The sequence below is a fragment of the Mytilus galloprovincialis genome, chromosome 6 (genome assembly GCF_965363235.1).
Source record: "Mytilus galloprovincialis chromosome 6, xbMytGall1.hap1.1, whole genome shotgun sequence".
In the NCBI taxonomy this organism is placed as follows: domain Eukaryota; kingdom Metazoa; phylum Mollusca; class Bivalvia; order Mytilida; family Mytilidae; genus Mytilus; species Mytilus galloprovincialis.
Window position 1 is genome coordinate 18,785,661 of NC_134843.1, and position 25,616 is coordinate 18,811,276.

The window sequence follows — 25,616 nt, forward strand, 5'->3', positions numbered from 1 at the left end:
TGAAAAAATACTTTTTAGTGAATAAAAGAAAAATATGAGATTATTGATGTAAAATACAAGAAGATAGGTGTAATATTGTTCTTTAATAAAATATTAAAAAGAAAAAATATTTCACTAAACTTGTTTTCTTGCTATTAGTAAAATAGTTCAACAAATTATTCTTTTTTAAGATTTCAATAAGTTATCTCCCCTTATATAGCTGAGGTTAAAAATTTTTTTTTTTATTATTATTTTAAGTTTTTAGAGTGCAATAAATCATTAATTAAATAAACAGTCTTCCATATCAATTGCCAGTAGTCTCAAAACATAGAGATTTAAGCAAAGAATTTGACCAATTGTGTACTACAATTTTACAATCTAAAGAAGGAGGTATACAGCAAATCTAACTGTCTACCACTGAAGCTCCTGGCTTTGATAGGTAAAGAGTAATTATTAATTGATTATTAATTCTCATAGGAAACTGACATATACTAAAATATACAAATTAAGTGCATAGAAGAGAAGTTTAAGTATGAGCCCCCTTTTGGTCTTAAATATTTATTTAGTCCATTATTTTTAAAATGAAAAAGTTTCAAGTTGATGCCTATATGTGGAACATTTATTTTTTTTTATTTTTTTTAAGTTTTTCATACATTGTTTTGTCAATTACATCCCAAATAGGTCATCAATAATGATTTTATAAAATTTGACCAAATCTTCTGGATTTAGGGTCTTCAAGTAAGTAAGTTCATTAGTTAAAAAAAATAACGTTAAAGAATAAATTTTGGTGACGCATGGACTTTAATGTTTGCTGTCCCAAATTATTTGAAATTTCAATGAATTTGGTCTGTAATTAAGATTTTGGCTACTTATGACATCATGAAAGGATGCCTATATATAACAAACATTAATATTAATCTCCTTTCAAGTTATTGTTAATGCTGTCATATTGTGATCTTAATTCCAAAATTCAGCAAAAATATGGGCAATATTTGGGCCTTCAAGAACAATCTTCTTTTATTTTGATACACTAGTATTATAATTGTGATATAACTGATGTGCCACAGCAATTTAATCTTTATAGATTTTTTTTATTCTTGTTATTGTTACTATATACAATGTATTGTTTATTTTATATATATTTAGATAGAAATAAATACAATTTAAATAAATCTGTGTGTATATTTTAACAATGGATCAAGAGAGAGAGTGATTTTTCCAATCACTTTACATTTTCCCCATTTAGAAACCTTCTCATTCCATAAAAGAGGGACGAAAGATACCAAAGGGACAGTCAAACTCATAAATCTAAAACAAACTGACAACGCCATGGCTAAAAATGAAAAAGACAAACAGAAAAACAATAGTACACATGAGACAACATAGAAAACTAAAGAATAAACAACATGAACCCCACCAAAAACTAAGAGTGATCTCAGGTGCTCCGGAAGGGTAAGGGATGTTTTCGTGGCTGATTAGTCAATGATTTAAGTTTTCATGGTTTTGTCTGTTAATCAGATACTATAATATTTGGTAGTCTTATTATAGTAAGTGAAATGATGGAAGCTGTACATGTCTGTCTGGCAGGGTTCATCTGACCTTGACCTCATTTTCATGGTTCACTGGTCAATTTAAGTTATCTTGATTTTGTCCTTTTATCTGATACTATAAGCAATAGGTCAACTAGATTTGGTGTATAAATTGATAACATAAAAGGGTTCCATCTGACATAATCATTGACCTCATTTTTAAGGTAATATAAAGGATAAAGGGTATACATCAATGACACAAAATTAGTATAAAGATATAGGAAGATGTGGTATAAGTGTCAATAAGACAACTCTCAATCCAAGTAACAATATCCATAGCAAAAAACTCAAGGTGTACATGTCTGTCTGGCATGGTTTATCTATCCTTGAGCTTGTTTACATGGATAATGACAAGTTTGTTATTCTTGTATAAAACCTTCACATCACACACTTTCAACATACATTCAATCACAAGTAAAACTAAGGAGACATTTCAGCCTGTACATTCTTAGTTATTTTAATAAATCACTTTTTGCTTCATTGTGAAATTCTTTTATATCAGTCCATTAGTTTTCTCTTTTGAATTGTTTTATATTTGTCATTTTGCTTACTTGTGAAATGGTATTGCACAACCATCTGTTTTAACAGCAAATTGATAAGTAGAGTATGTGTCTCAAATCTTTCCTTTTGGCTTAACAGATTTATTGTTAATGTACTGTTGTTTAATCAGTCTTTGTTGAATTGCTAAAAATAATTCCTGTTTTAGGCATTTTATTTTGCCATCATCTTGTTATTCAATGTCATGTTTAGAAATGCTCCTTTGTATCTCTAACTTGTCATCAAACAAGAATGTGTCCACAGTACACAGATGCCCCACTCGCACTATCAGTTGACTGGGAAATCTAATTTGGCATTTAAATTTAGAAAGCTCATATCATAGGGAACATGTGTAGTAAGTTTCAAGTTGATTAGACTTCAACTTCATCAAAAACTACCTTGACCAAATCTGTAACTTGAAACCGGATGAACGGACGCACAGACCAGAAAACATAATGCCCCTCTACTATTGTAGGTGGGGCATAAAAATACTTCATACATTGGAAAAAAAACTTTGTCTGAATGTCTTTTCATATAATTTATACCCAACTAAAAAAACTGCTGTTTTCCTGGTAAGGATAAAGGATACTTGTAAGCCCAAGCTGATCAACTGACAATGTAAATATTTTTCTGTTTTCGTTGTATTTTTATGAATTACTGTGGATTCATATGTTTTTGTGGGTACCAGTTTTTGTGGATTGAGGAAAACTTGCATATTCCTGGATATTTAAATTCATTGTTTCGGCAAAGTCTGCATACATTCCTTCAAATTTGTGGTTCCCCTGTACCCATGAAATCAATGAAAATTAGTATTCAAGTTATTAATGAATCAACAGTATATGGTATGGTTTTTTCTCATTGTTGAAGGGTAGTATGTTGACCTATACTTGCTTATATCCAGTCAATTCAACTCTGGTGGATAGTAGTTTTATTGGCAACCATACCACATCTCCTTATGTACATATGTTGTGTTAAGTTTTTTTCAAATAAAAAGCGATAAATATCTGAAATGTTTGTAAAAGAAGATGTTGACATGTACAGTTATAGAGTTGGTGAGTTGCTTTTGATGAGAAGTATAGGTAGGATCATTGAACAGAGCCACTGAATCAACTAGATATCATTGAGATGGGAGCCATCTCTGTGGGCCCCGCTGTGAAAAATGTGCATTAAAAAATTGTATCTTTACCATAGCACATGGGTTTGTCAACTGAAATCAAAGTTTTTGACCTTGACCTTTGACCTAGGAAGTTGTAAATAGATTATGACACACCCTTTGGTGTTGGTTTATAAACATGTCAAGTATAAACTTTGAAATGATAACGGTTATCAAGATATAGAGCGGACACGATCTTTACCATAGGACATGGGGTTGTCAACTGAAACCAAAGTTTTTGACCTTTGGCCCAGGAAGTTGCACATAAATTATGACACACTCTTTGGTGTTGGTTTATATACATGTCAAGTATAAACTTTGAAATGATAACGGTTCTCAAGATATAGAGCGGACACGATCTTTACCATAGGACATGGGGTTGTCAACTGAAACCAAAGATTTTGACCTTGAATTTTGCCCTAGGCAGTCGTTAATAAATTATGACACACCCTCTGGTGTTGGTACATATAGATGTCAAGTATAAACTTTGAAATCATAACGGTTCTCAAGATATAGAGCGGACACGATCTTCACCACAGGACACAGGGTTGTCAACTGAAACCAATGTTTTTTTACCTTGACCTTTGACCTAGGAAGTTGTACATACATCATGACACGCCCTCTGGTAGTGGTTAATAAACATGTAAAGTATAAAGTATGAAATCATAATGGTTCTCTAGATATGGAGCGGACACAAAGTTAAAGTGTTACGGACGGACGGACGAAGTTGTACATACATCATGACACGCCCTCTGGTGGTAGTTAATAAACATGTAAAGTATAAAGTATGAAATCATAATGGTTCACTAGATATGGAGCGGACACAAAGTTAGAGTGTTACGGACGGACGGAGGAACAGATTGATCACTATAGGGGGACGGACGGACAGACAGACTGATCACTATAGGGCGACCCGCCTTTGACTTAGGAAGTTGTACATACATCATGACACGCCCTCTGGTGGTGGTTAATAAACATGTAAAGTATAAAGTATGAAATCATAATGGTTCTCTAGATTCGGAAGGACGGACGGACAGACTGATCACTATAGGGCGACCCGCCTAAAGGCGGGGCCCTAATTAGTACAAGTTTAGAACCATTGATTCAATTGACTATTAGTACAACTTTAAATTCTGGAAAAAAGCCTTTACTGACATTCTCCAATTATTGGGTACAATGTAAATTTGTCAAATATATTTATTTGATTCCTTTAAATTGAGGTGGGACCATTTTTGGCTACAGAAAATTAAATGAAAGATTATAAACAAATTCTCACATTTTAATTTTTTCAATCTACTGTACATGTTTAGAAATCAGTCAAACATAACAAAAGTTGCGAAATTGATCATATTACTAATGCTTTTTACGCTGATCTTCACCATGTACTGTCCAGGCACCTGGTATATAGTATCCAATTATACATCCCTTACCAAGGATTTCTCCAATGAAGAAAAGGAACAAGATTTCCAAACATACCAATGTGTTCAGCCATACTTCCTACAAAAGACAAAATTCACTTTTAATTTGATGGATACAGACATCTTCCATGTGATGACAAATTTAATATGCAATTTTAAATCTATAAATCCCAAATATAAATATCAAAATGTAATGCTTCATTACAAATTTCTTCTTCTTTTCAAAGCATTGCATAACAAACTGCATCTGTTATTTGTTCGGATTTGATGCTTCAAACTACTATATAGGTGTTTTGTTTTAGCTATTAAATGGCCCTTAAGCCATAGTCATGCATAAATCTCACAAACGTATCATAAAATTCTGAACATGTCTATCTGTTCAAGAATGGCTTAAGTTTATATATCAATAAATTCTTTTAAAAAGTCGTTCAATTTCTTTAGAAACAACCAGAGCCATTTACATGCCTGAAATTGATTCAAATATTTTAAACATGTTAAAATCAAACATATATAACATACATCTTGTTACCAGTAAACCAGAATAGGGTGTATGGGACATAAATATAGGTGTAGCCTAAAAGTCCGTTGAAATAATAATTTATGTATGACAACAAGTAAAAAAAGACACCAGAAAAAGAAAATTATTGACAACAGAGTTTTCAAACCATGTGAGACAAAGGTCTTAAATTCAATAGTATAGACTTACTCTGACTGGCATAGTGAGGAATTTCTTTGTCTGTGCTCCTCTGATTATGTTATTTATACTTTCTTGAATCACTGGGAATTCTGTCAACATTGGTGGTCTCAGTTCTACTTTGGCATAGTGCCAGAATCTTCCACCTCGTACCTTAGCAAATTCAGTGGTAACTGAAAAAAATCATGATTCTATTATAGCAAACTATAATTGTATTATTAAATCAGGTGCTCCGCAGGGCACAGCTTTATATGACCGCAGAGGTCGAACCCTGAACAGTTGGGGCAAGTATGGACAAAACATTCAAGCGTGATACAGCTCTGAATTTGGATTGTGATCAAATTTTTGACATTATATGGGTTTTTTACACAAAACAAATGTCAAGATTTTACAAATCAATTAAAGATTTCTTTTTCAAACTTATTTAAATCTAAAATTAAATAGTTGACACAGGAAAGGTTTCTGACACAGAATGAATGTGGTCTAATGAACTTAAACAATTTTTTTTTGCCTTTGAGCAATTCACTAGGCTGTTGAATATTAATCCTCTCAAAAAAATGTTTGAAGAAATTTTCTTTTTATTTATGAAATCTGAAATGAGAAAAATTTAACCCCCCCACCCCATTTTTTTTTCACATCGCCTTTTCCCTTTTTCCAAAACTGATATCAATTCAAATTTCTAATGGAGTTTGCAACAATAACTACTCTTAAATACATCATAAAATATTAAAATGTAAAATAAAGTGCTTGTTATCACTGAATGGTAAAGATTGGTTGGTAGTAAAAGTGAATATACATTGAATATTGTATAAAACAATGATTTAAGTTGATTTAACTACTATTCTGAACAAAGAAAGATAACTCCAATTGAAAATTTCTTGCTATTGCACAATATTGTGCAATTAGATATTTCTTGCTATTGCGCAATACTGTGCAATTGAAAATATTTGCTATTGCACAATACTGTGCAATTGAAGATTTCTTGCTATTGCTGAATACTGTGCAATTGAAAATTTCTTGCTATTGCACAATACTTAATATAATAATTTTGGATCCTGATTTGAACCAACTTGAAAACTGGGTCCATAATCAAAAATCTAAGTACATGTTTAGATTCAGCATATCAAAGAACCCCAAGGATTCAATTTTTGTTAAAATCAAACTAAGTTTAATTTTGGACCCTTTGGACTTTAATGTAGACCAATTTGAAAACGGGAGTAAAAATTAAGAATCTACATACACAGTTAGATTTGGCAAATCAAAGAACCCCAATTATTCAATTTTTGATGAAATCAAACAATGTTCAATTTTGGACCCTTTGGGCCCTTATTCCTAAACTGTTGGGACCAAAACTCCCAAAATCAAACCCAACCTTCCTTTTATGGTCATAAACCATGTGTTTAAATTTCATAGATTTCTATTTACTTATACTAAAGTTATGGTGCGAAAACCAAGAATAATGCTTAATTGGGTCCCTTTTTGGCCCCTAATTCCTAAACTGTTGGGACCTCAACTCCCAAAATCAATCCCAACCTTCCTTTTGTGGTCATAAACCTTGTGTTTACATTTCATTGATTTCTATTAACTTAAACTAAAGTTATAGTGCGAAAACCAAGAAAATGCTTATTTGGGCCCTTTTTGGCCCCTAATTCCTAAAATATTGGGACCAAAATTCCCAAAATCAATCCCAACCTTCCTTTTGTGGTCATAAACCTTGTGTTAGAATTTCATAGATTTCTATTCACTTTTACTAAAGTTAGAGTGCGAAAAATAAAAGTATTCGGACGACAACGACGCAAACATCATACCAATATACGACCAAAAAATTTTCAATTTTTGCGGTCGTATAAAAATACATAAAATTTGAGTGACAAGAAAATTAACTTGGGAAAGATACATTTACATCCTGATTTGCCTGTCTGAAACTTCAGAGTTTTTTTTTTGGCCATACATGAATTTAATGCTTTTGTTTTTAATGTTAAGACAGATCTTTAAAAGTCACAGTTAAATCTACAATGTACATTTGTATGACAACTGTTAGCAGTTCATATAGGTCTACTTTCCGCTATACAGATGACGTTCTTTCACTAAATAATTCAAAATTTTGTGACTATGTTGAACGCTTTTATCACATTGAACTAGAGATAAAGGATACAACAGATACAGCTAAGTCCGCCTCATATCTTGACTTACATCTAGAAATTGATGAGGGTCGGTTGAAAACAAAACTTTACAACAAAAGAGATGATATATAAGATAGCTTTTAAAAATTAAATTATATAAGATATCTCATATATTAAATTAGATATCTTATATAAATCTTATATATTATACAAATCTTATATATCATATAAGATATCTTATATATTATGAGATAATTTGAAATTCGTTTGACTCGAATAAATAGCTAAACGGCTTGCCATAGGTTTATGTTAGCTGGTATATATGTTTTTGTAATAGGCGTCGTTTACCAAAGTTAAGATGATAGTGAATCATGTGCAATGATATTCATGTATTACAACATGTACAACTTCCCTGGTCTGAATCAAATAACTTCTTAAATCAGTGTAAAGGTGAAACTTAATATACATTTTCTGTTTTTACGGTATAATGACATTACAAATAATGATAATGTACTTCATCTTATATTGTATGCATAAAAAAATTCCCAATTGGGATAAAAATTCCCAAATTGATGTTCAAAGGACCCATTTGAAAACACCTGGAATCATCCCTGCTACATGTTAGTACAAAAAGCAACATTCCAGCAGCACCTGCATACAGGGTATATATCCCAATTGATACAATATTCTGGTGCTTGCATTTCCTATCATGATTTCTTGATAGAGGGTTGCTGCTCACAAGGAAGCTATTAAACCAAGAGTTCCAAATGGTGAAGTTAAAATCATCCCTTCCTAAATTTTTACGGACAGTCCAGTCTGCACCAAAACTACTAGTCCGAAGACCAATATTTACAATTTTCTTATTGGCCAAACAAAGTTTTGCAAAAACTTTCTAGTCCGAATGAAATTTTACTAGTCTGGGGCATCGGACTAGTGGCTAACCGTGCAGACTGGGACACCATCACGAGTTGGTTGACCGTTATGGAATAACCGTTTTACAAATGATATCGGATATGTTCCTTATGTCGTAACTACAATTCCCTTCCCTTTCATGAATGTGACCTACTGAATTAGACTATTTACCAGTTTTGTTATAACATAAGGAAAACGACGGGTGCCATATGTAGAGCAGGATCTGCTTACCCTTCAAGGGCACCTGAGATCACCCTAGTTTTTCGTGGGGTTAGTGTTGCTGATTCTTTAGTTTTCTATGTTGTGTCCTGTGTTCTATTGTTTGTCTGTTTGTCTATTTTCATTTCTAGCCCGGCATTGTCAGTTTATTTTCGATTTATGAGTTTGACTGTCCCTCTGGTCAGGGTTTCCCCTGGGTCAATTATTTTTTTCGCCACCTCTTTCTCCAAAACAATATATTTTTCGCCACTTTATTATTTTTTTCGCCAAGTAACATAACTATATTTTTCGTTTAAAATTTTATTTTTTTTTCTTATCCCCCCCCCCCCCCCTTTTCCCTTAAATAAGATGATTTTGCCCCATTGTGTCTATGATTATTCTGTCAAACTTATTTTAGAGTTTACATTTAATGAATAAACACTAAACATTTACTTTCTTTTCTTGACCATCGTAAATGAAAAAGTTGAGACTTAAACTATGCTTGTAGCAAAAGTGTCACTCAAACGACTTTAAAGTAGTCTCCCTAATCAATTACCTATATTAAAGTCAAAGGATAATTAAAGTTTTGAATCGGAGATTTTTCTTGCTTTTGAAAATTTTTCGTCACAACAACAGCTTTCTTTTCTAAACTATCTTTAAAAGGAGAGGAGACGTCAAAAGTTTGCTTCAAACACGTGCGTCACAAAGTCATAAATAAATTCTGTATGTGACATTTAGCGGAAGCCATTTAACAATATCATTTTGTCAAACAATTCAATCAACACCTTTATTAATTAGTCCTTTGTTGTCGATAGCTATAAAATGCAATCAGCTGATTATTAATTTTTTGTCCAAATCTTAATGAGGTCAAGGTGAATTCCGAGTATTGTCTGATCGGGTAAAGTCCGAGAAACTCGAAAAAAGTAAATAAACAAGATGGAGGAAAATAAATCGTTCTATATATTTCTTTCGCCAAATTCTTTCGCAAATGACGAATTTTTATTGCCACAATTATTATTTTTTCGCAAATTGCGAAAATGGCGACCGCCAGCGGAAGCCCTGCCTCTGGTATCTTTCGTCCCTCTCTTTAAGAGTAAATGTGTGAATGTTGTCGTGTTCTTGTATTGAAATGTGTAAGAAGATTTGTCAGTTATATGGGGACGAAGTCCCCAATTACGGTAGAAAAATCAATAAAAAATTTTTTTTTTTAAATCGGGAAAATTTCCCGAATTTTTCATTCAACTAATGAACTCAAAATCGTTAACTTTCAGATCTACTTCCTGTTCCGGTTTTCCCCGCATTTGCGCAGATATTTGTCTTGTTTGCATGAGACTTTGAAAAAATATTATATTTATCAGTCTAGTAAAATATAAGATTGGCTCTCAATACAAATTCAATTTTAATAATTGTTTGATAGGAAAAAAAAACCGTTACCTGATGAAAGCGTTTCTTTTGTTTACATCGAATATGACGTCATAACTTAAAGAACGTCACAGCTAATTCCCTAACAACAGAACTAAAATCGGGAACTTTACGTATGGTATTTCGGTTTTTTTTATCAACATGATTGAATTAAAAAAATAATACATACAGACTTCGTTCACATTCACAGGTTATGCCTGCCTCATATTATGGGTACAATATGGTGTATGATTTTATAGAAGAAGATGATTTGTGTTCTTAATCGCCTTTTCTCAAGAGTTGTTCCATTGCCGAATTGGCCTTCAAAAACGAGCAAACTACATACCACATACAAACATTTGTATCTATTCATCTCTATCAAGGACCTGCTTTTATTAATCCCGACTAGCCAATTTAAGAATTTCTTCTACCTGCTTAAACAAATTGATTTCTCATGACATAAAAATATTTTTCACTAGCCCTAAAATATATTTTTACTGGTCTTTGGCAAAAGGCTAGTGGTCTAAAACTAAGGTACAAAATGCATTGGAAGGTAGGGGTTTACAAAAGTTAAATTAAGTAGAAACCTCTGATTGCTTTTGGTGCAACTTCGGTGGCTAAACGACTGCCAAATTTGACCAATTTTTGAGCCATGGTGCCCTTGAAATGTGAAATGTAGATTGAAAACCGGAAGTTACTTGCGGTACTTGACTTCCGGCAGAATTCATCCTTGAGATTTTTCTCCCTGAGAACTTATCAAGGTACAACTAAATTAAAAACGTTTACAATAACAAGGCACCATAACGATCAGTTGGGATTTGTTTAACAGCTCGTTCAAAGTCTAACCACGTTTTAACAAAGTCAAGGGGGAACTTAACAATAGGTGTCAAGAAATACAATTTGAAATTTATTTACAAAAACTGTGCTTTTCATATTTTTTTCATGATAAATAATCTCTGTGATGCCCTTCACTGAGATGTTCGGGGCCGCACGCGCTCTACATTGAAGGAATCAGCGTGTCTTTGTCCTTGTCTGGAAAGGTCGGGTAACCCGTTGATCCTCCTTCGTGCTAGGGATTGGGGATCTAATGAAAGAAAGTTTTACATTTCATATACTGCATACAATCATGTGACATTCTTTCTGACATGTATATCACTTATATTCTTTCCTTTATGGAATTATAAAATTACAATTTCTCTCTAGATCTCTTTAAGAATATTCCTAATATTTTAAATGTAATACATGACCTCAAAAAATTCAGTTGGGTTCCACTAAACTAGATGTTCCCATTTAAATGCATTGATCAGCCAAGCAAAAAAATGACGATACCACTTTATCAATATTGCAGTGTTTTAAGAAAAAAAAATACTTTAAAATCACGTATCATTTGTGAACTATTAAATGTTTTTTTTTCTTCAGTTATATGTTTCAGCACATGTATAATTAACCCCAACTTTAGCCTGGTAAACTTGTTGTCTCCTTGTAAAATATAAAACATATAAAAAATGATTTCCTGCTAAATTTTTATTGATATATAGTTAAAACCTTCTTGCTTCTCACTAGACAAGGTATACTGATCTGTATCACTACAATATAATAGTTATTACGGTGAAGTTGAATTTCATGTCAGTTATTCATCATTCACGCACGAACTTGTATCAGAAAAAAGTATCTCTGTAAATTAACCTCAGTTTCAGGTATAGAGATGTGATCTGTTTCTGTGACATGTGCTTTTGACCATCCACAAGAACCTGTGATGTTCAGTACTTCAGTAAGTTTGATTATATTTCCGAATATCATATATAGGCGTTTTGTTTTCTAATTTTTGGTCCAGATATATAAGAGAGGCATTTTGTTCTCTATTCTTATTCAGATATATAAATATAGATTGGCGTTTTGTCTTTTATATTTTTAGGAAGTTCTTATTTTCCATGGAGTAGCCTACATTTCAAATATGTAATGATGGAAAACTGTCATGTTCAACAATCCCATTTTTTTCATTCAGGCCTGTGTTTGATTGGATTAGTATTTCTTTGAGCTTTTTCAAATTAATGTACTAACCAGTTTTGATGTACTGCAAATAACAAATAGTGTTATTGTCATCTTGACAAAATGACAACATAAAAGTAAGTGTTATAGTTGTCTCGACATAAATGACACTTTCCATTTGATATTTTCGGATCATTTTTTCCAATTAGCCTTCAGTATGTCAAATATTTTGCATACATCTTTTTACTGTATTTTTCAATGCTCATAATATTATTTTCCAATCCCAATCCGGCCCAGTTTTCATAATGCAAATTGTTTCCCAATATTTACTTCTATATTTAAATTGAAATTTGTGGTAAGAGACATCTTTATTTTTTTAATGTACAGATATATTTGAGATCAAGCTTTAATAATGATTTCATTTTTTTGTTGTTGGGCAAGTTCATAGACCTTAAAATCTCACGTTCATTGAACATTTTATTTTTATTTCATTGTGCATGAAAAATTTCGGTTTTTAAAATTTGCTTGAAATTTTTAGGGGCACCCTGTTTTGACCTTGGAAATTAGAATCAAACTATCTTCGATCTTTTATGTTTTCATATATTTTTATTGCAGCTAATAGTCTGAATTCAAGCTAATTTTGTAGGTGGTTGTGAAATGACAGGTATTATAATAATTGTCTTTGTAAGTGTTTTTTTTTTAATTTAGTTAATTTATAAAAAAACAACATGTACATGAACACATAGAAAATCAAAACAAAAATAAAACATAACAGACAACAATTGTGACACTTATAACAAGCAACAGACAAAACACCCGATTCATTAGTATGCAACTATTTCTACTTTATATGTTTTGGGGTTTAGTATGACGACGTCACGTCCATTTTCAGTGAACTAGTACACAACTAGGGGCCAGCTGCGGCCTATCTCCGGGTTCGGGATTTTTTTGCTGCACCGAAGACCCATTGGTGGCTTTCAGCTGTTATCTGCTCTTCGGTCGGGTTGTTATCTCTTTGACACATTTCCCATTTCCATTCTCAATTTTATTTTCTCTTTTCTAAATACCCTTTTTATTGAATGTATCATCAACATTTTGTGTATAAGGGTATTGTATGATGTTCGGCAGGCTAAATCACATTCGGATGTTTGATTATAAAATAATGCACCATTGTTCGTGTCAAGTTACCAAAGTGAATTGTTCATTTGTTGTATTCTTCACAATAAAGAATGGTAACATGGAATGTGTCAAAGAGACAACAACTGGTGGTATAGCAATCGTAATATACACACACCAAATATATTTGCTCCACTTCTGCTCCATAAAATGAGGTCAATGTCAGGTAAACCCTGTCTGACGAACGTGCATGTAGACCGTGCTTTGCAAGGATAGGATGTCACATGCCAATAACAAAATATATTCTCTGAAACTGACATCATCAAGATGCTTGATTTCTTGATTGACAACATATTTGTGACGTTAGGAGGACGTGTTTTCCCAACAGATTGTCGGAATTCCAATGGGAACCAATTGTGCCCCTATTAATGCCGACTCGTTTATTTATTATTATGAGGCTGACTTCATACAGGAACTTCTTAGGAAGAAAGATAAGAAGTTAGCAATATCCTTCAACTTTACGTTCCGGTGTCAAGTTACCAAAGTGAATTGTTCATTTGTTGTATTCTTTACAATAAAGAATGGTAACATGGAATGTGTCAAAGAGACAACAACTGGTGGTATAGCAATCGTAATATACACACACCAAATATATTTGCTCCACTTCTGCTCCATAAAATGAGGTCAATGTCATGTCTGACGAACGTGTAGACCGTGCTTTTGAAGGATGTCACATGCCAGTAACAAAATATATTCTCTGAAACTGACATCATCAAGATGCTTGATTTCTTGATTGACAACATATTTGTGATGTTTGGAGGACGTGTTTTCCAACAGATTGTCGGAATTCCAACTTGGGAACCAATTGTGCCCCTATTAATGCCGACTCGTTTATTTATTATTATGAGGCTGACTTCATACAGGAACTTCTTAGGAAGAAAGATAAGAAGTTAGCAATATCCTTCAACTTTACGTTCCGCTATATAGATAATGTTCTCTCACTAGATAATACAAAATTTGGTGACTATGTTGAACGAATCTATCCCATCGAACTAGAGATAAAGGATACTACAGACACAGTTAAGTCTGACTTATATCTTGACTTACAGCTAGAAGTTGACAATGAGGGTCGTTTGAAAACAAAACTTTATGACAAAAGAGATGATTTAAGCTTTCCAATTGTGAACTTTCCATTTCTAAGTAGCAACATTCCAGCAGCACCTGCATACGGAGTATATATCTCCCAATTGATACGATATTCCCGGGCTTGTATTTCCTATCATGATTTCCTTAATAGAGGATTGCTACTCACAAGGAAGCTTTTAAACCAAGAGTTCCAAATGGTGAAGTTGAAACCATCCCTTCGTAAATTTTACGGACGCCATCACGAGTTGGTTGACCGTTATGAAATAATCGTTTCACAGATGATATTGGATATGTTCCTTATGTCGTAACTACAATACCCTTCTCTTTTCACGAATGTGACCTACCGAATTAGGCTATTTACCGGGTTTGTAATAACATAAGCAACACGATGGGTGCCACATGTGGAGCAGGATCTGCTTACCCTTCCGGAGCACCAGAGATCACCCCAAGTTTTTGGTGGGGTTCGTGTTGCTCCATCTTTAGTTTTCTATGTTGTGTCTTCTTTACTATTATTTGTCTGTTTGTCTTTTTATTTTTTAGCCATGGCGTTGTCAGTTTATTTTCAATCTATGAGTTTGGCTCTCCCTCTGGTATCTCTCGTCCCTCTTTCGTTTGTGTTACTACGTCTTTTGATTGAGTTAAGCCATTCCAATTGATATTTTATAGTGTGTCTTTCTATGATGTGATGTTACACTATTGTTTCAGATAAGGGTGAAGATTGTACCATTAAAAACGTTTAAATCCGCTGCAATTGTTTGCACCTGTCCTAAGTCAGGAATCTGATGTTCAGTAGTTGTCGTTTGTTGATGTGGTTCATAAGTGTTTCTCGTTTTTTTTTTATATAGATTATACCGTTGGTTTTCCCGTTTGAATGTTTTTACACTAGTATTTTTGGGGGGCTCTAGCTTGCTGTTCGGTGTGAGCCAAGGTTCCGTGTTGAAGACCGTACCTTGACCTATAATGGTTTGCTTTAATAAATTGTGACTTGTACGGAGAGATGTCTCATTGGCACTCATACCACATCTTCCTATATATAACAAATATAATGGGACGTGAATGGTCTCAATTATTTAACAGCTGAATGAAAATAGGAAATGTGTACCGTATGAGTACAAAGTACTGAAATCTCAAATCATTTATGGCAACAGATAATGACAAAAAGTCCTAACATGCAACACTTTAAGGATAACCTTCAAAGATGTATGTAGGGGCGACAAGCCAGTGACGGATCTAGAAATTTTCATAAGTAGGGCCCCTTGGCTGACCAAGAAGGGGTCCGCTCTCGTCACGCTTCAGTGATTCCCTTTATAACCAATAAAAAAAATGTCCACAAAAGGGAACCCGGGCCCCGCGCCCCTAAATCCGCCTTAGACCGAATTCTTCTGTCCCTATAATGCATATATTTACTAATTTACATTTGCTTTTCATTGATTTTGCTATTTTCTATTTTTTTTTCTTTTTTGCAAAAAAAAAAAAAAAAAAAAAAAATAGAAACTAACAAAATCTATAAAAACCAATTGTAAATAAGTAAATATATCCATTATAGGGACAGAAGAATTCGGTCTAAATCCGCCTCTGCAAGCTATTTTAAAACGTGACTCCTGCAGACTATGACGACATCGAAATTTATAAGAGTTTTGTTCTCCTCTTTCAAATGATATCAAATACAGCCGTGTTATTTCGTTAATAAAAGTTGATCAAGTTCGATTACTGGGCATCCCTTCTATAAGTATTAAAGTGTATAATAAAATTGAGAATGGATATGGCCGGGAATGTGCCAAAGAGACAACAACCCGACCATAGAAAAAAAACAACAGCAGAAGGTCACCAATAAATACTTAGTTTATTAAAATATGCGTAGCAAACTTGTAGATGACCTAATACATTTAAACATAATGATTCACTCTGCATCACTGGTGGTAAGCGGATGGTCGTAACTTAAAGTTACGACCATCCGAAGATGGGAGACAACTCTAGGGATAAATTTTTCTTTTCCGATTTTCGTGCAGTAAAAAAATGTTTCAGTAAAACCGCTTGTCTCATACATACTAATCGTCAGTGCTTTGCTATTGAAACAAAATTTGATACATAAAAACATTCCAATTTTCGTAAAATGATCATTCAATAATTCGAGCATGATGGTCGTAACTAAAAAAACAAAAATGTTCAGGATGGTCGTAACTTAAAATTGTGATGGTCGTAACTCTTTATTAAATAGGACCTAATCAGACAAGTCAAGAGTTTTAAACGTGTCTTTTGTTATATGAATATATTATATGATATATTTGTGAAGTTGATTTCACTAAATGATAAAAACTAAAAGAGGTGAAGAGAGGGATACCTGTAAAGTGCGAAAGGAAAGAAAATTGGAACGAATCGAGAAAAAAAAACCAATACAAAATGAAATGACCAGTCACTGTTACTTAAAATATAATGTATAAAATCAACCAAGAGGTAACTAATTATAAGCTGTTAACTTTAATAACAATATAAATTCTCAAAAGTGGAGAATTCATTTTAACACACAGCTCTGGTTATGATCATTCTTAGTTACGAATTGAGAAAAGGCGCTTTTAACAAATTTGACATCACATGAAATAACAGTATCCTGATTTATTTTCTTTATATTTTGCATGTATTGAAAAGATAAACTTTTTAAAAACTAGTATGTACCTACTAGGTGGAATTTAAAAGAAAAATTACAATTTAAAATTGAAATCGAAAGAGCATAAGTAAGGAGTCAAAATAATGTTATGGGGATCGTTATCGAGACAAGACCATATCCGCGAATTCGCAGGTCCGTAATCGAATTCAACAACATACATCTTATTCTTAGCCTGGATTTTGAGAAGTCGTAATGTCATTTGGTATATAGTCAAGCTGATGATAAGGTGCAAATTCGAAGTTCAGGTATAATTATTACCCGTGGTTTTAGAAAATTCTGAATACGCCTATTGGTACCATGCTATCCGCTATACATCTTTGTCTTTCTTATCGAAAATAACATGAACCCTGGACCATAGGTTTTTTATTTCCAATTCATAAAGGGAATGATGCATCCTATCTTAATAACTATCGAGGAATTACAATTACTGATTCATTGGGGAAGCCTTTTTAATAAGATACTTGATACACGTCTTTGTAAATCCTTAGATAAATATCATATCATTGATGAGAGCCAAATTGGGTTTACCAAAAAAAAAAAAAAAAAAAACGACCATCAGGGAGACAATTTGAGTCCAAATTTGTTTAAAATTTTTATAAATGAACTTCCTAATTGTGTTAAAAGTTCATCTGATCCAGCTGTTGTTTATTCACGACCAGCCTATTCTTTACTATACATATGCTGATGATCTTGACATTTTTTCAACTTCAGCAAAAGGACTTCAAAGTAAACTTGATGGATTAAGATTAATCCCAATAAAACCAAGGTGCTTGTATTTAACAAAACAGGCAGACATATCAAACATGATTTTTATTTTCATAACAGACTTATTGATTGTGCTCAACATTGTAAATATTAAGGAATAACTTTTAGTGCATCTGAATTTTTTTCCTTCGCTCAGAGAGAATTGTATAATAAGGCGTTAAAAGCCTACCATAAGCTACGCAAGGACTTTCCGTCACTGAATCCAAGTTTTAAAAAACAGCCTTCATGTTTTTGAGCATACAATAAAACCTATTCTCTTATATAGTACTAAAATTTGGGGATATTTCAACCCTTTAAAAAAAAAAAAAAAATCTATGACTACAAATGTAGATCAGGCTTATCCTAAGATTCTTTCAGAAAGACTACGCATTGAATTTTGTAAACATTTACTTGGTGTTACCAAAAGAGAAACACATTTTGCCAATCTTTCTTAACTCGGTAGACTCACTCTGTATTTTGTCATTGCAAAGTCTATGATCAGATACTGGCACAGGCTTGACAATTTGGGATCATCTTTCCACTACTAGAGGAGGCATATTTAGAGTCAAAATTACTACACGAGTTAAAAAAAATTCCTTCACAGTATGGATCCTTAAACTTCTTTCTAAAGAATATTAAAGGGGGTCAGCAATTTACATTGTTTACTATATGCTGATGATAATGTATTTTTTTTTAATTTTAGCAAAAGGACTTCAGCAAACAGTATTCATACATAGCTTGTAGCCAGGATAATATTTAAAAGATAGATCTTTATGCTTCAACTCAGCGTGCTGGTCTTTTAAATCTGAGTACATTCATACAATATAAACATATAACATAAATATTATTTTCAACCTGCATATGTATGTGATAGTTGCCGCAGTACATTTAGTTCTACCTTGTAATATTATCTTAGCTACAAGGCTGTCTATAAACTACTAATATTTGATCTTACTCTTAAATTCAAAGCGTGTATCATTGTAAAATATATACCTGCATATATGTATGTAATATTTGCCGCAGTACATTTAGTTTTACCTTGTAATATTATCCTGGCTACAAGCCTGTCTACAAACTACTGATATTTGATCTTACTCTTAAATTCAACGCGTGTAGCATTGTAAAATATCTCAACCTTATTCATACTTTCTAGGTTAACACAATGTTCATTGCGACACCATAGATTAAGTTTTTATTCTGAACCAATACTTAGAACAATCAGGGGCGGATGCAGGAATTTTCGAAAGGGGGGGTGCTAACCCAGGGCACCCAGGGCAAAGGGGGGGTGCAAAACATATGTCCCGATACAAATGCATTGATCGGCAATTTAAAAGGGGGGTGCGCACCCCCGGAACCCCCCCCCCCCCCCCACCTGGATCCGCCACTGACAATTATCAATAATATACCGCAAGATCGTCATGCAATCGATAAAAAATAAAGACAACACGATAAAAACACCAGGCATTTGTGGATTTTCATTAATCATGATTCACCAAAAGCCGAATATTTGAAAAGCAATGGTTTAAAAAACTGCAATAGCTGATTAAAAATTAAAGAAGATTGTTCAAAATTGTACTTTCAATAATTTCATCTGCCGACATGATTGCAGGAAATAGAACGTCGTAAATAAAAAAAAATCTGAAAGCAAATATTCAACAATTTTATGCCTTAACGTACAGTAAAAATATATTAATACTCAACCCTAACATACTATTTGGCTTAATGCCAGTTGATTAGTTTTCACTGTTTCTCCTATAAATGATGGTCGTTTGGAACATATCAAAAATGTATGATTGATAATTCTTTAACTTAATTTCTGCATCCCATTATCGGAGTAACAAATGAAATAATATTGTTTGTAGTAAACTTTATATAACAACTGAGTTTATTAACATGGTTATGCATGTGCGCAGTACTTTTAAAATAGCTTGATAAAAGTTCGTCTAAATACTTGAGTTACGGTCATCTTTCAAAGTTACGACCATCTTGTGTCGGTTACGACCATCATCCAAAATACTATAGTTGACATTACGACCATCACAAGTTAAAGTTACGACCATCATGCTCGAATTTTTGAATGACTATTTTACGAAAATTGGAATGATTTTATGTGTCAAATTTGGTTTTAATAACAACGCACTCACGATATGTGTATATGAGACAAGCGGTTTGACTCAAATGAACCTTTTACTGCACGAAAATCGGAAAAGAAAAACTTATTCCTAGAGTTGTCTCCCATATACAGATGGTCGTAACTTTTAGTTACGACCATCTGCTTACCACCAGTGTCTGCATGGGACTAACACTTCGCTATGAGTGTTTAAGGTTGTCTACCCGTTGTAGATTAACTTAGCCCGATTTGACACAACTTTTTGGATCTTTTTTTATTCCAATGCTTTTCAATTTTGTTGTTTTCATTTAACCCTTAAACTGTTTTGATACGAGCATCACTGATGAGTCTTGATTTTACGAAACGTGCGTCTGGTCATTAAAAATATCGTACTCAGATTTAGAATTATTCAACCAATCAAAATACTGGATTTGTTTCAAGCACTGTACTTCGATTACTGAGTTTGATGTGTATACTGAATTTACAAGTCAGGTATCATTGATGAATCTATTTTCGGACCTCTGCTACTAATATCACAATGCAAATGTGCCAATCATTGACTTATATTACTGTTTGGTGTGAGAAATAAATTAGCTTTGACACCAAAAGTAATCTGCAATTATCAATGTTCTTCAGGAAAAACGTGATTTTTATTACAACGATTTTCAATCAAATTCGTCATATTGTTGTAAAGTCTGTCAATCACATATAATAAAACGGATTTTTGATATTTTATTTTCGGACATTCTTATTTTATGTTGATTTTCTGGTGTCTATCTCAAGAACAATGCAATAAAACGATGATTATAGTTCATTTGATGGACAGTTTATGGCTATTTTTACAGGCGGCTAACCATGATGACATCATTCCACTTCCAGTTTCCTGCAAGAAAAAAATTAGTCAGAATAAAAAAAAAAACACCAAAAAAATGTGAGTGAAATAAATGCCAATTGTTCATACATAACATATGTCAGTTGAGCATGCATGCATACCGGTCGTGCAAGGCGCCATCTTGATAATGAAAAGCTTAGATTGAATGGTTCATGAGTAAATGCAACAACGTGAATGGAAACGCCATTTTACGATCTTTCAAGAACCATAACTCCTGAACGGTAAAAGTCAAAATCGTCATTATTGAACCTGACCTTTACTTTGTCATCAGTAACAACATATAAAAATTTCAAAAGCTTTGGTTGAATGGTTCATGAGAAAATGCACGGACACGACTGGAAACACCATTTTTCAATCTTTCAAGAACCATAACTCCTGAACGGTAAAAGTCAAAATCGTCATTATTGAACTTGACCTCCATTTTGTCATCAGTAACAACATATTAAAATTTGGGAAGCTTTCGTAGAACAGTTCATGTGTAAATGCACGGACACGACTGGAAACTCCATTTTTCAATCTTTCAAGAACCATAACTCCTGAACGGTAAAAGTCAAAATCGTCATTATTGAACTTGACCTCCATTTTGTCATCATTAACAACATATTAAAATTTGGGAAGCTTTGGTAGAACAGTTCATGCGTAAATGCACGGACACAACTGGAAACTCCATTTTTCAATCTTTCAAGAACCATAACTCCTGAACGGTAAAAGTCAAAATCGTCATTATTGAACTTGACCTCCATTTTGTCATCAGTAACTACATATTAAAATTTGGGAAGCTTTGGTAGAACAGTTCATGCGTAAATGCACGGACACGCAATTTTTCAATCTTTCAAGAACCATATAACTCCTGAACGGTAAAAGTCAAAATCGCCATTATTGAACTTGACCTTCATTTAGTTGTCAGTAACAACATATTAAAATTTTAAAAGCTTTGGATGGACGGTTCATGAGTTAATGCACGGACAACATTTCATTGCCGCCCGCACGCCCGCCCGCCCGCCGTACATCCCCAAATCAATAACCGACATTTTTGTCACAAAAATCCGGTTAAAAATTCATCAATTAGTCAATTTACATGTTTAAATTGAAAACATGTTAAAAAAGGAGAAATTTCAAAAATAAATTACAGGGACGGATTCAGGCGCCCCCGTAAAATTTGCAAAGCATGGGTTGCCCTCAGCTTAATAAAGAAACTAGAAGAATGTTTCGATAACTTTACCTAAAAAATTAAGTTTGAGCCCCCTGACCTGAAATGCTAGATCCCTCACTATGCTTAAACAATTACGGGTTGACAAATATATGACCGTATATATATATATAGATTCTAAATTTGCATACAACATAACATAACACTAGTAATAATTCGATAACGATTTTTACAGTTCATTACTATAGGGAAGAAAAGAAAGATACAATGATTTTTATGCCATTGACACGTATGATATACGTGATTATTCAATCCTCCCTACATAAAAATGTTAGTTTTAGTATTCATTACAATAGTTTGACGGAATGGTTAAGATTGGAATGATACTTACTGATATAAAAAAAAAAACTGACAAAAGAAAATAAATTGTTAAAAAGACCTTAATAACAGAACATTCGGTATAATAAATTAAATAACACTAAGTCTTAGCTAAGAGAATGGAAGAGAAGACTGATACCCCTTTAAGCTCGACTCCGTCTTAATTGACAATGATTTTTTCTTCTCGAGGTAGCAATCTGCTGTATGTCGCTCTTAGCCATGTTTTTATTATTGGAAAAATAATTACTTAATGTTTGTACATTCATAATAATCTGACACTAATGACTAGAAGTTGTCAACTGTCTTTTTTCATTTTTTTAATCATATATGACGATTCATTTAAACTTTCCTGAGTGTTTCAATAATTATTGAACGGACAAAAAAAAAATATAGTTAAAACGCCTATGTTACACAATCTACAGCTTAGTAACAGATAAATCATGTTAATTTCAATGTACATGGGCGCAGCATTTTGCATTTGAAGGGAACATGTCGACTCGAGTGACATAGAGACTATCTGTGATTGGTTGTTGTAAATTATCAATTAAGCATATTTCTACTGAACACTATTATGAAGGTTTCAAGGAATCGCAAGGTATGGTGGAAAAAATCACCAAGAAAGTCCATAAAACACAGCAGAATTCGAACATAATTACACCAGTTTTCTAAAAATAAGAAAAAGAATTCTGAAGAAAGCTTTGTCGGAGACGAGGCAAAATATGTTGTTGACAGCAACAGGTGATGACGACATACTTTACTCTGATAAATAATATTACTCTGTTTCACTTGTGGGGAAAAGTCAGCAAAATTTGCTCATCCATAAACATGAGCATATCATATGGACGGCCAACTGGTATATTTTGGTAGGCAGAAAAGGGGAGGGGGACAGGTAGATTTTGGAAATGAAATGGATATCCTAGCTAGTCTTGTAAGAACCTTATTTGAAATAGATGACACAATATATATATTTCGTAACAAAATACAGGGATGTAATATGATGTGGTGTAAATCCCATTATAAAGACTCACAAAAGGTGAAATTTATATTCCGTCAGAAGTTATACTATGTATCTACCCCCTCTCCCTTTACCCACGAATATCAAATGTTCGTCTTATTTGTATATCGTCAACTTCCAGATCATCAAGAACTTGACAAATGTTCTTTCATTTGAAGGTTTTAAATAATATACATGATCGCTTATATCGAAAAGGCTGGCATTTGGTTTTGTCACACGATTTGATAGGCAGAGTCAGATTTTAGTATAAGTTACAAGGAGCTAAAAGAAGCGTTTTATTCGCTCAAAATGTACTGAAGGTATAATTTGAGAAATAGAATTGAAAAACATACAATATAAGATTATTAGAATTGTACTCGCTAAATTTGTACAGCAAGTGGACATACAGAAATCGAATTTGATTAAAGTAAGGCAAAAGAAAAAGAAATATACTTTTTTGATAAATCTCAATACTTACCATGAAGATTAACGACGACTGAAAACTTTAGCCATAGCCAATGATCGTGCGTCTTTTAAGCAACAGCCAACTCCCATTGGACTACACTTCATGAGATTGGGTAATTTATAGGTTTTCATTGATTGGATCATACACATTTGTGGCATTACACGACATGGAACAGCTTTTACATTTTCGGTCATTTTACATAAAGTATACGGATTGTTTAAAAATTTGCCGAAAAACCCGCCTCCTCCTTTCATCATCATTAATGCCATTGGATTCATCTGTGCATCTGTAACGAAATAATAATCACATTTCAGTGTATGTTTCACAAAAGTCTAAAATCTAGAATCGAAATAGGGAACATGTCAAAGAGACAACAACCCGACCAAAGAGTGACAAAACACAGTCAAAGGCCACCAATGGGTCTTCAACACAACAAGAAAATACCACACCCAGCGGCGGACTTCAGCTGGACCCTTAGCATAAATGTGTAGTAGGTTAGTGAAAATGAATGTCATTATCAAACTCCAAAACATATATTGCAGTTTTGAAGGGCAGACGACAATCGCGAGACATTAAAAAAATATGATATTTCCCAATAAACACCAAAGATAAAAGCAACATCTTGTTCTAACTATGAAAATGTTAACATACAATGCAAACATGACAATAAAAGCAAATATTGTTTTTACTAGTCATTTCTATGTTATAGCATAAGTATGTATTTATAAGAACTAAATGCTGCTATTTTGTAATTTTATCGGGTTGTCAAACACGAGCGCTCGTCTCAGAGAAAAAACCTATATATACCGTTATATAAAAGTATATAGAAAACAAATATTGAGACGAGTACCTGTGTTGTCAAAGTAAAGTTTTGATCGTGCGCACATTTTTAATATGAAACGCTTCTACAAAAAGCATGCATTCAATTCTTAAATGTATTTTACTGAATCAAATGAAGCTCCTCATCATCGACGGTACTTAATAAAAAGTTTGTAAGGGCTCCGCGGAACCAAGTTTCTCGCCTACTTTTGCGAATTTAAGTGTGATAGGTGAATGTACATAATAGATTTACAGTTAATGAAATAAAATGTTTGAATTGTATGAAAAAAGTTCTGCTTTAAAAATTAATACAGACTGTCAGTATGTCAAAATCAAATCTATAGATTTATAAAAGAGTTGAAACATTAACTTATTAAATGAACAAATGATAGGAAGATAATTTGTACATTTTCCTCTAGATACTATCTTTTGATTGTAAGAAGCTTCTGTCCAACTTTGTTAAAATCCAGGAGGGTTATGAATCTAATAAATGATTTTAAAACTTTAACTTCAGACTGTATGTAATGTTAACTGGCAGAAAAATAAGTCCATTTATATAAAGTAATATACGAATAAACAGGATATTTATATATAAAAAAAAAAAAAATCTGGATACTATCTTATGATCATTAACAAGTTTCTCTCCATGTTTGGTACAAATCCAGGATAGTTTAAGAACGTTTTAACCACAGAGTGAATATTTGTGGACGACGCCGACGACGGAATGTAGGATCGCTATGTCTCGCTTTTGCGAAAAAAGTCGCAGGTTCGACAAAACTTAGTATATATCATATATAAATAGAAACTCGTACTGTCACATATAACTATTTTCACAGAAAGTTCCACCAAAAAATAATGTTATCCTTTCAAACAAAACCAGTCTGGTGCATAAGTTCAATTACAATATAAACTCTTTTTTCGTCAATTTTTTTTACAGGTATATTTTTTTTAATATTTTTGTTTAAAAAAAAGATAGACAGAAAAATCTTATAAAATTTGACTTACATGTACATCCAATTAAAACAGCCAATAGAAATATAATTTTTGTCCTCATTTTGATATTTTTACCGGAATGATAGTATTAGCCGCCTGTAGACCCGAATGACTGTTAAGAACAACAACGCTCACCTTATATGGCCCATT

General features: G+C 33.0%; 1 protein-coding gene and 1 long non-coding RNA gene across 2 annotated transcripts; both read right to left on the reverse strand.

Annotated features, from left to right (window-relative positions):
• Positions 1–4,523: 4,523 nt before the first annotated feature.
• Positions 4,524–10,724, reverse strand: LOC143079126 (ATP synthase F(0) complex subunit g, mitochondrial-like). Its single transcript, XM_076254320.1, has 3 exons — positions 10,592–10,724; positions 5,383–5,543; positions 4,524–4,755 (listed from the first exon to the last, which is right to left on the reverse strand). Exons 1-3 carry the CDS (start codon positions 10,656–10,658, stop codon positions 4,612–4,614), a joined length of 372 nt encoding a protein of 123 aa, XP_076110435.1. The 5' UTR covers positions 10,659–10,724; the 3' UTR covers positions 4,524–4,611.
• Positions 10,725–20,493: 9,769 nt separating this feature from the next.
• On the reverse strand, positions 20,494–25,616 carry LOC143079129 (uncharacterized). The gene is made up of 3 exons (XR_012979341.1): positions 25,479–25,616; positions 23,667–23,940; positions 20,494–20,657 (listed from the first exon to the last, which is right to left on the reverse strand). It is a non-coding gene; the product is annotated as an uncharacterized LOC143079129 (long non-coding RNA).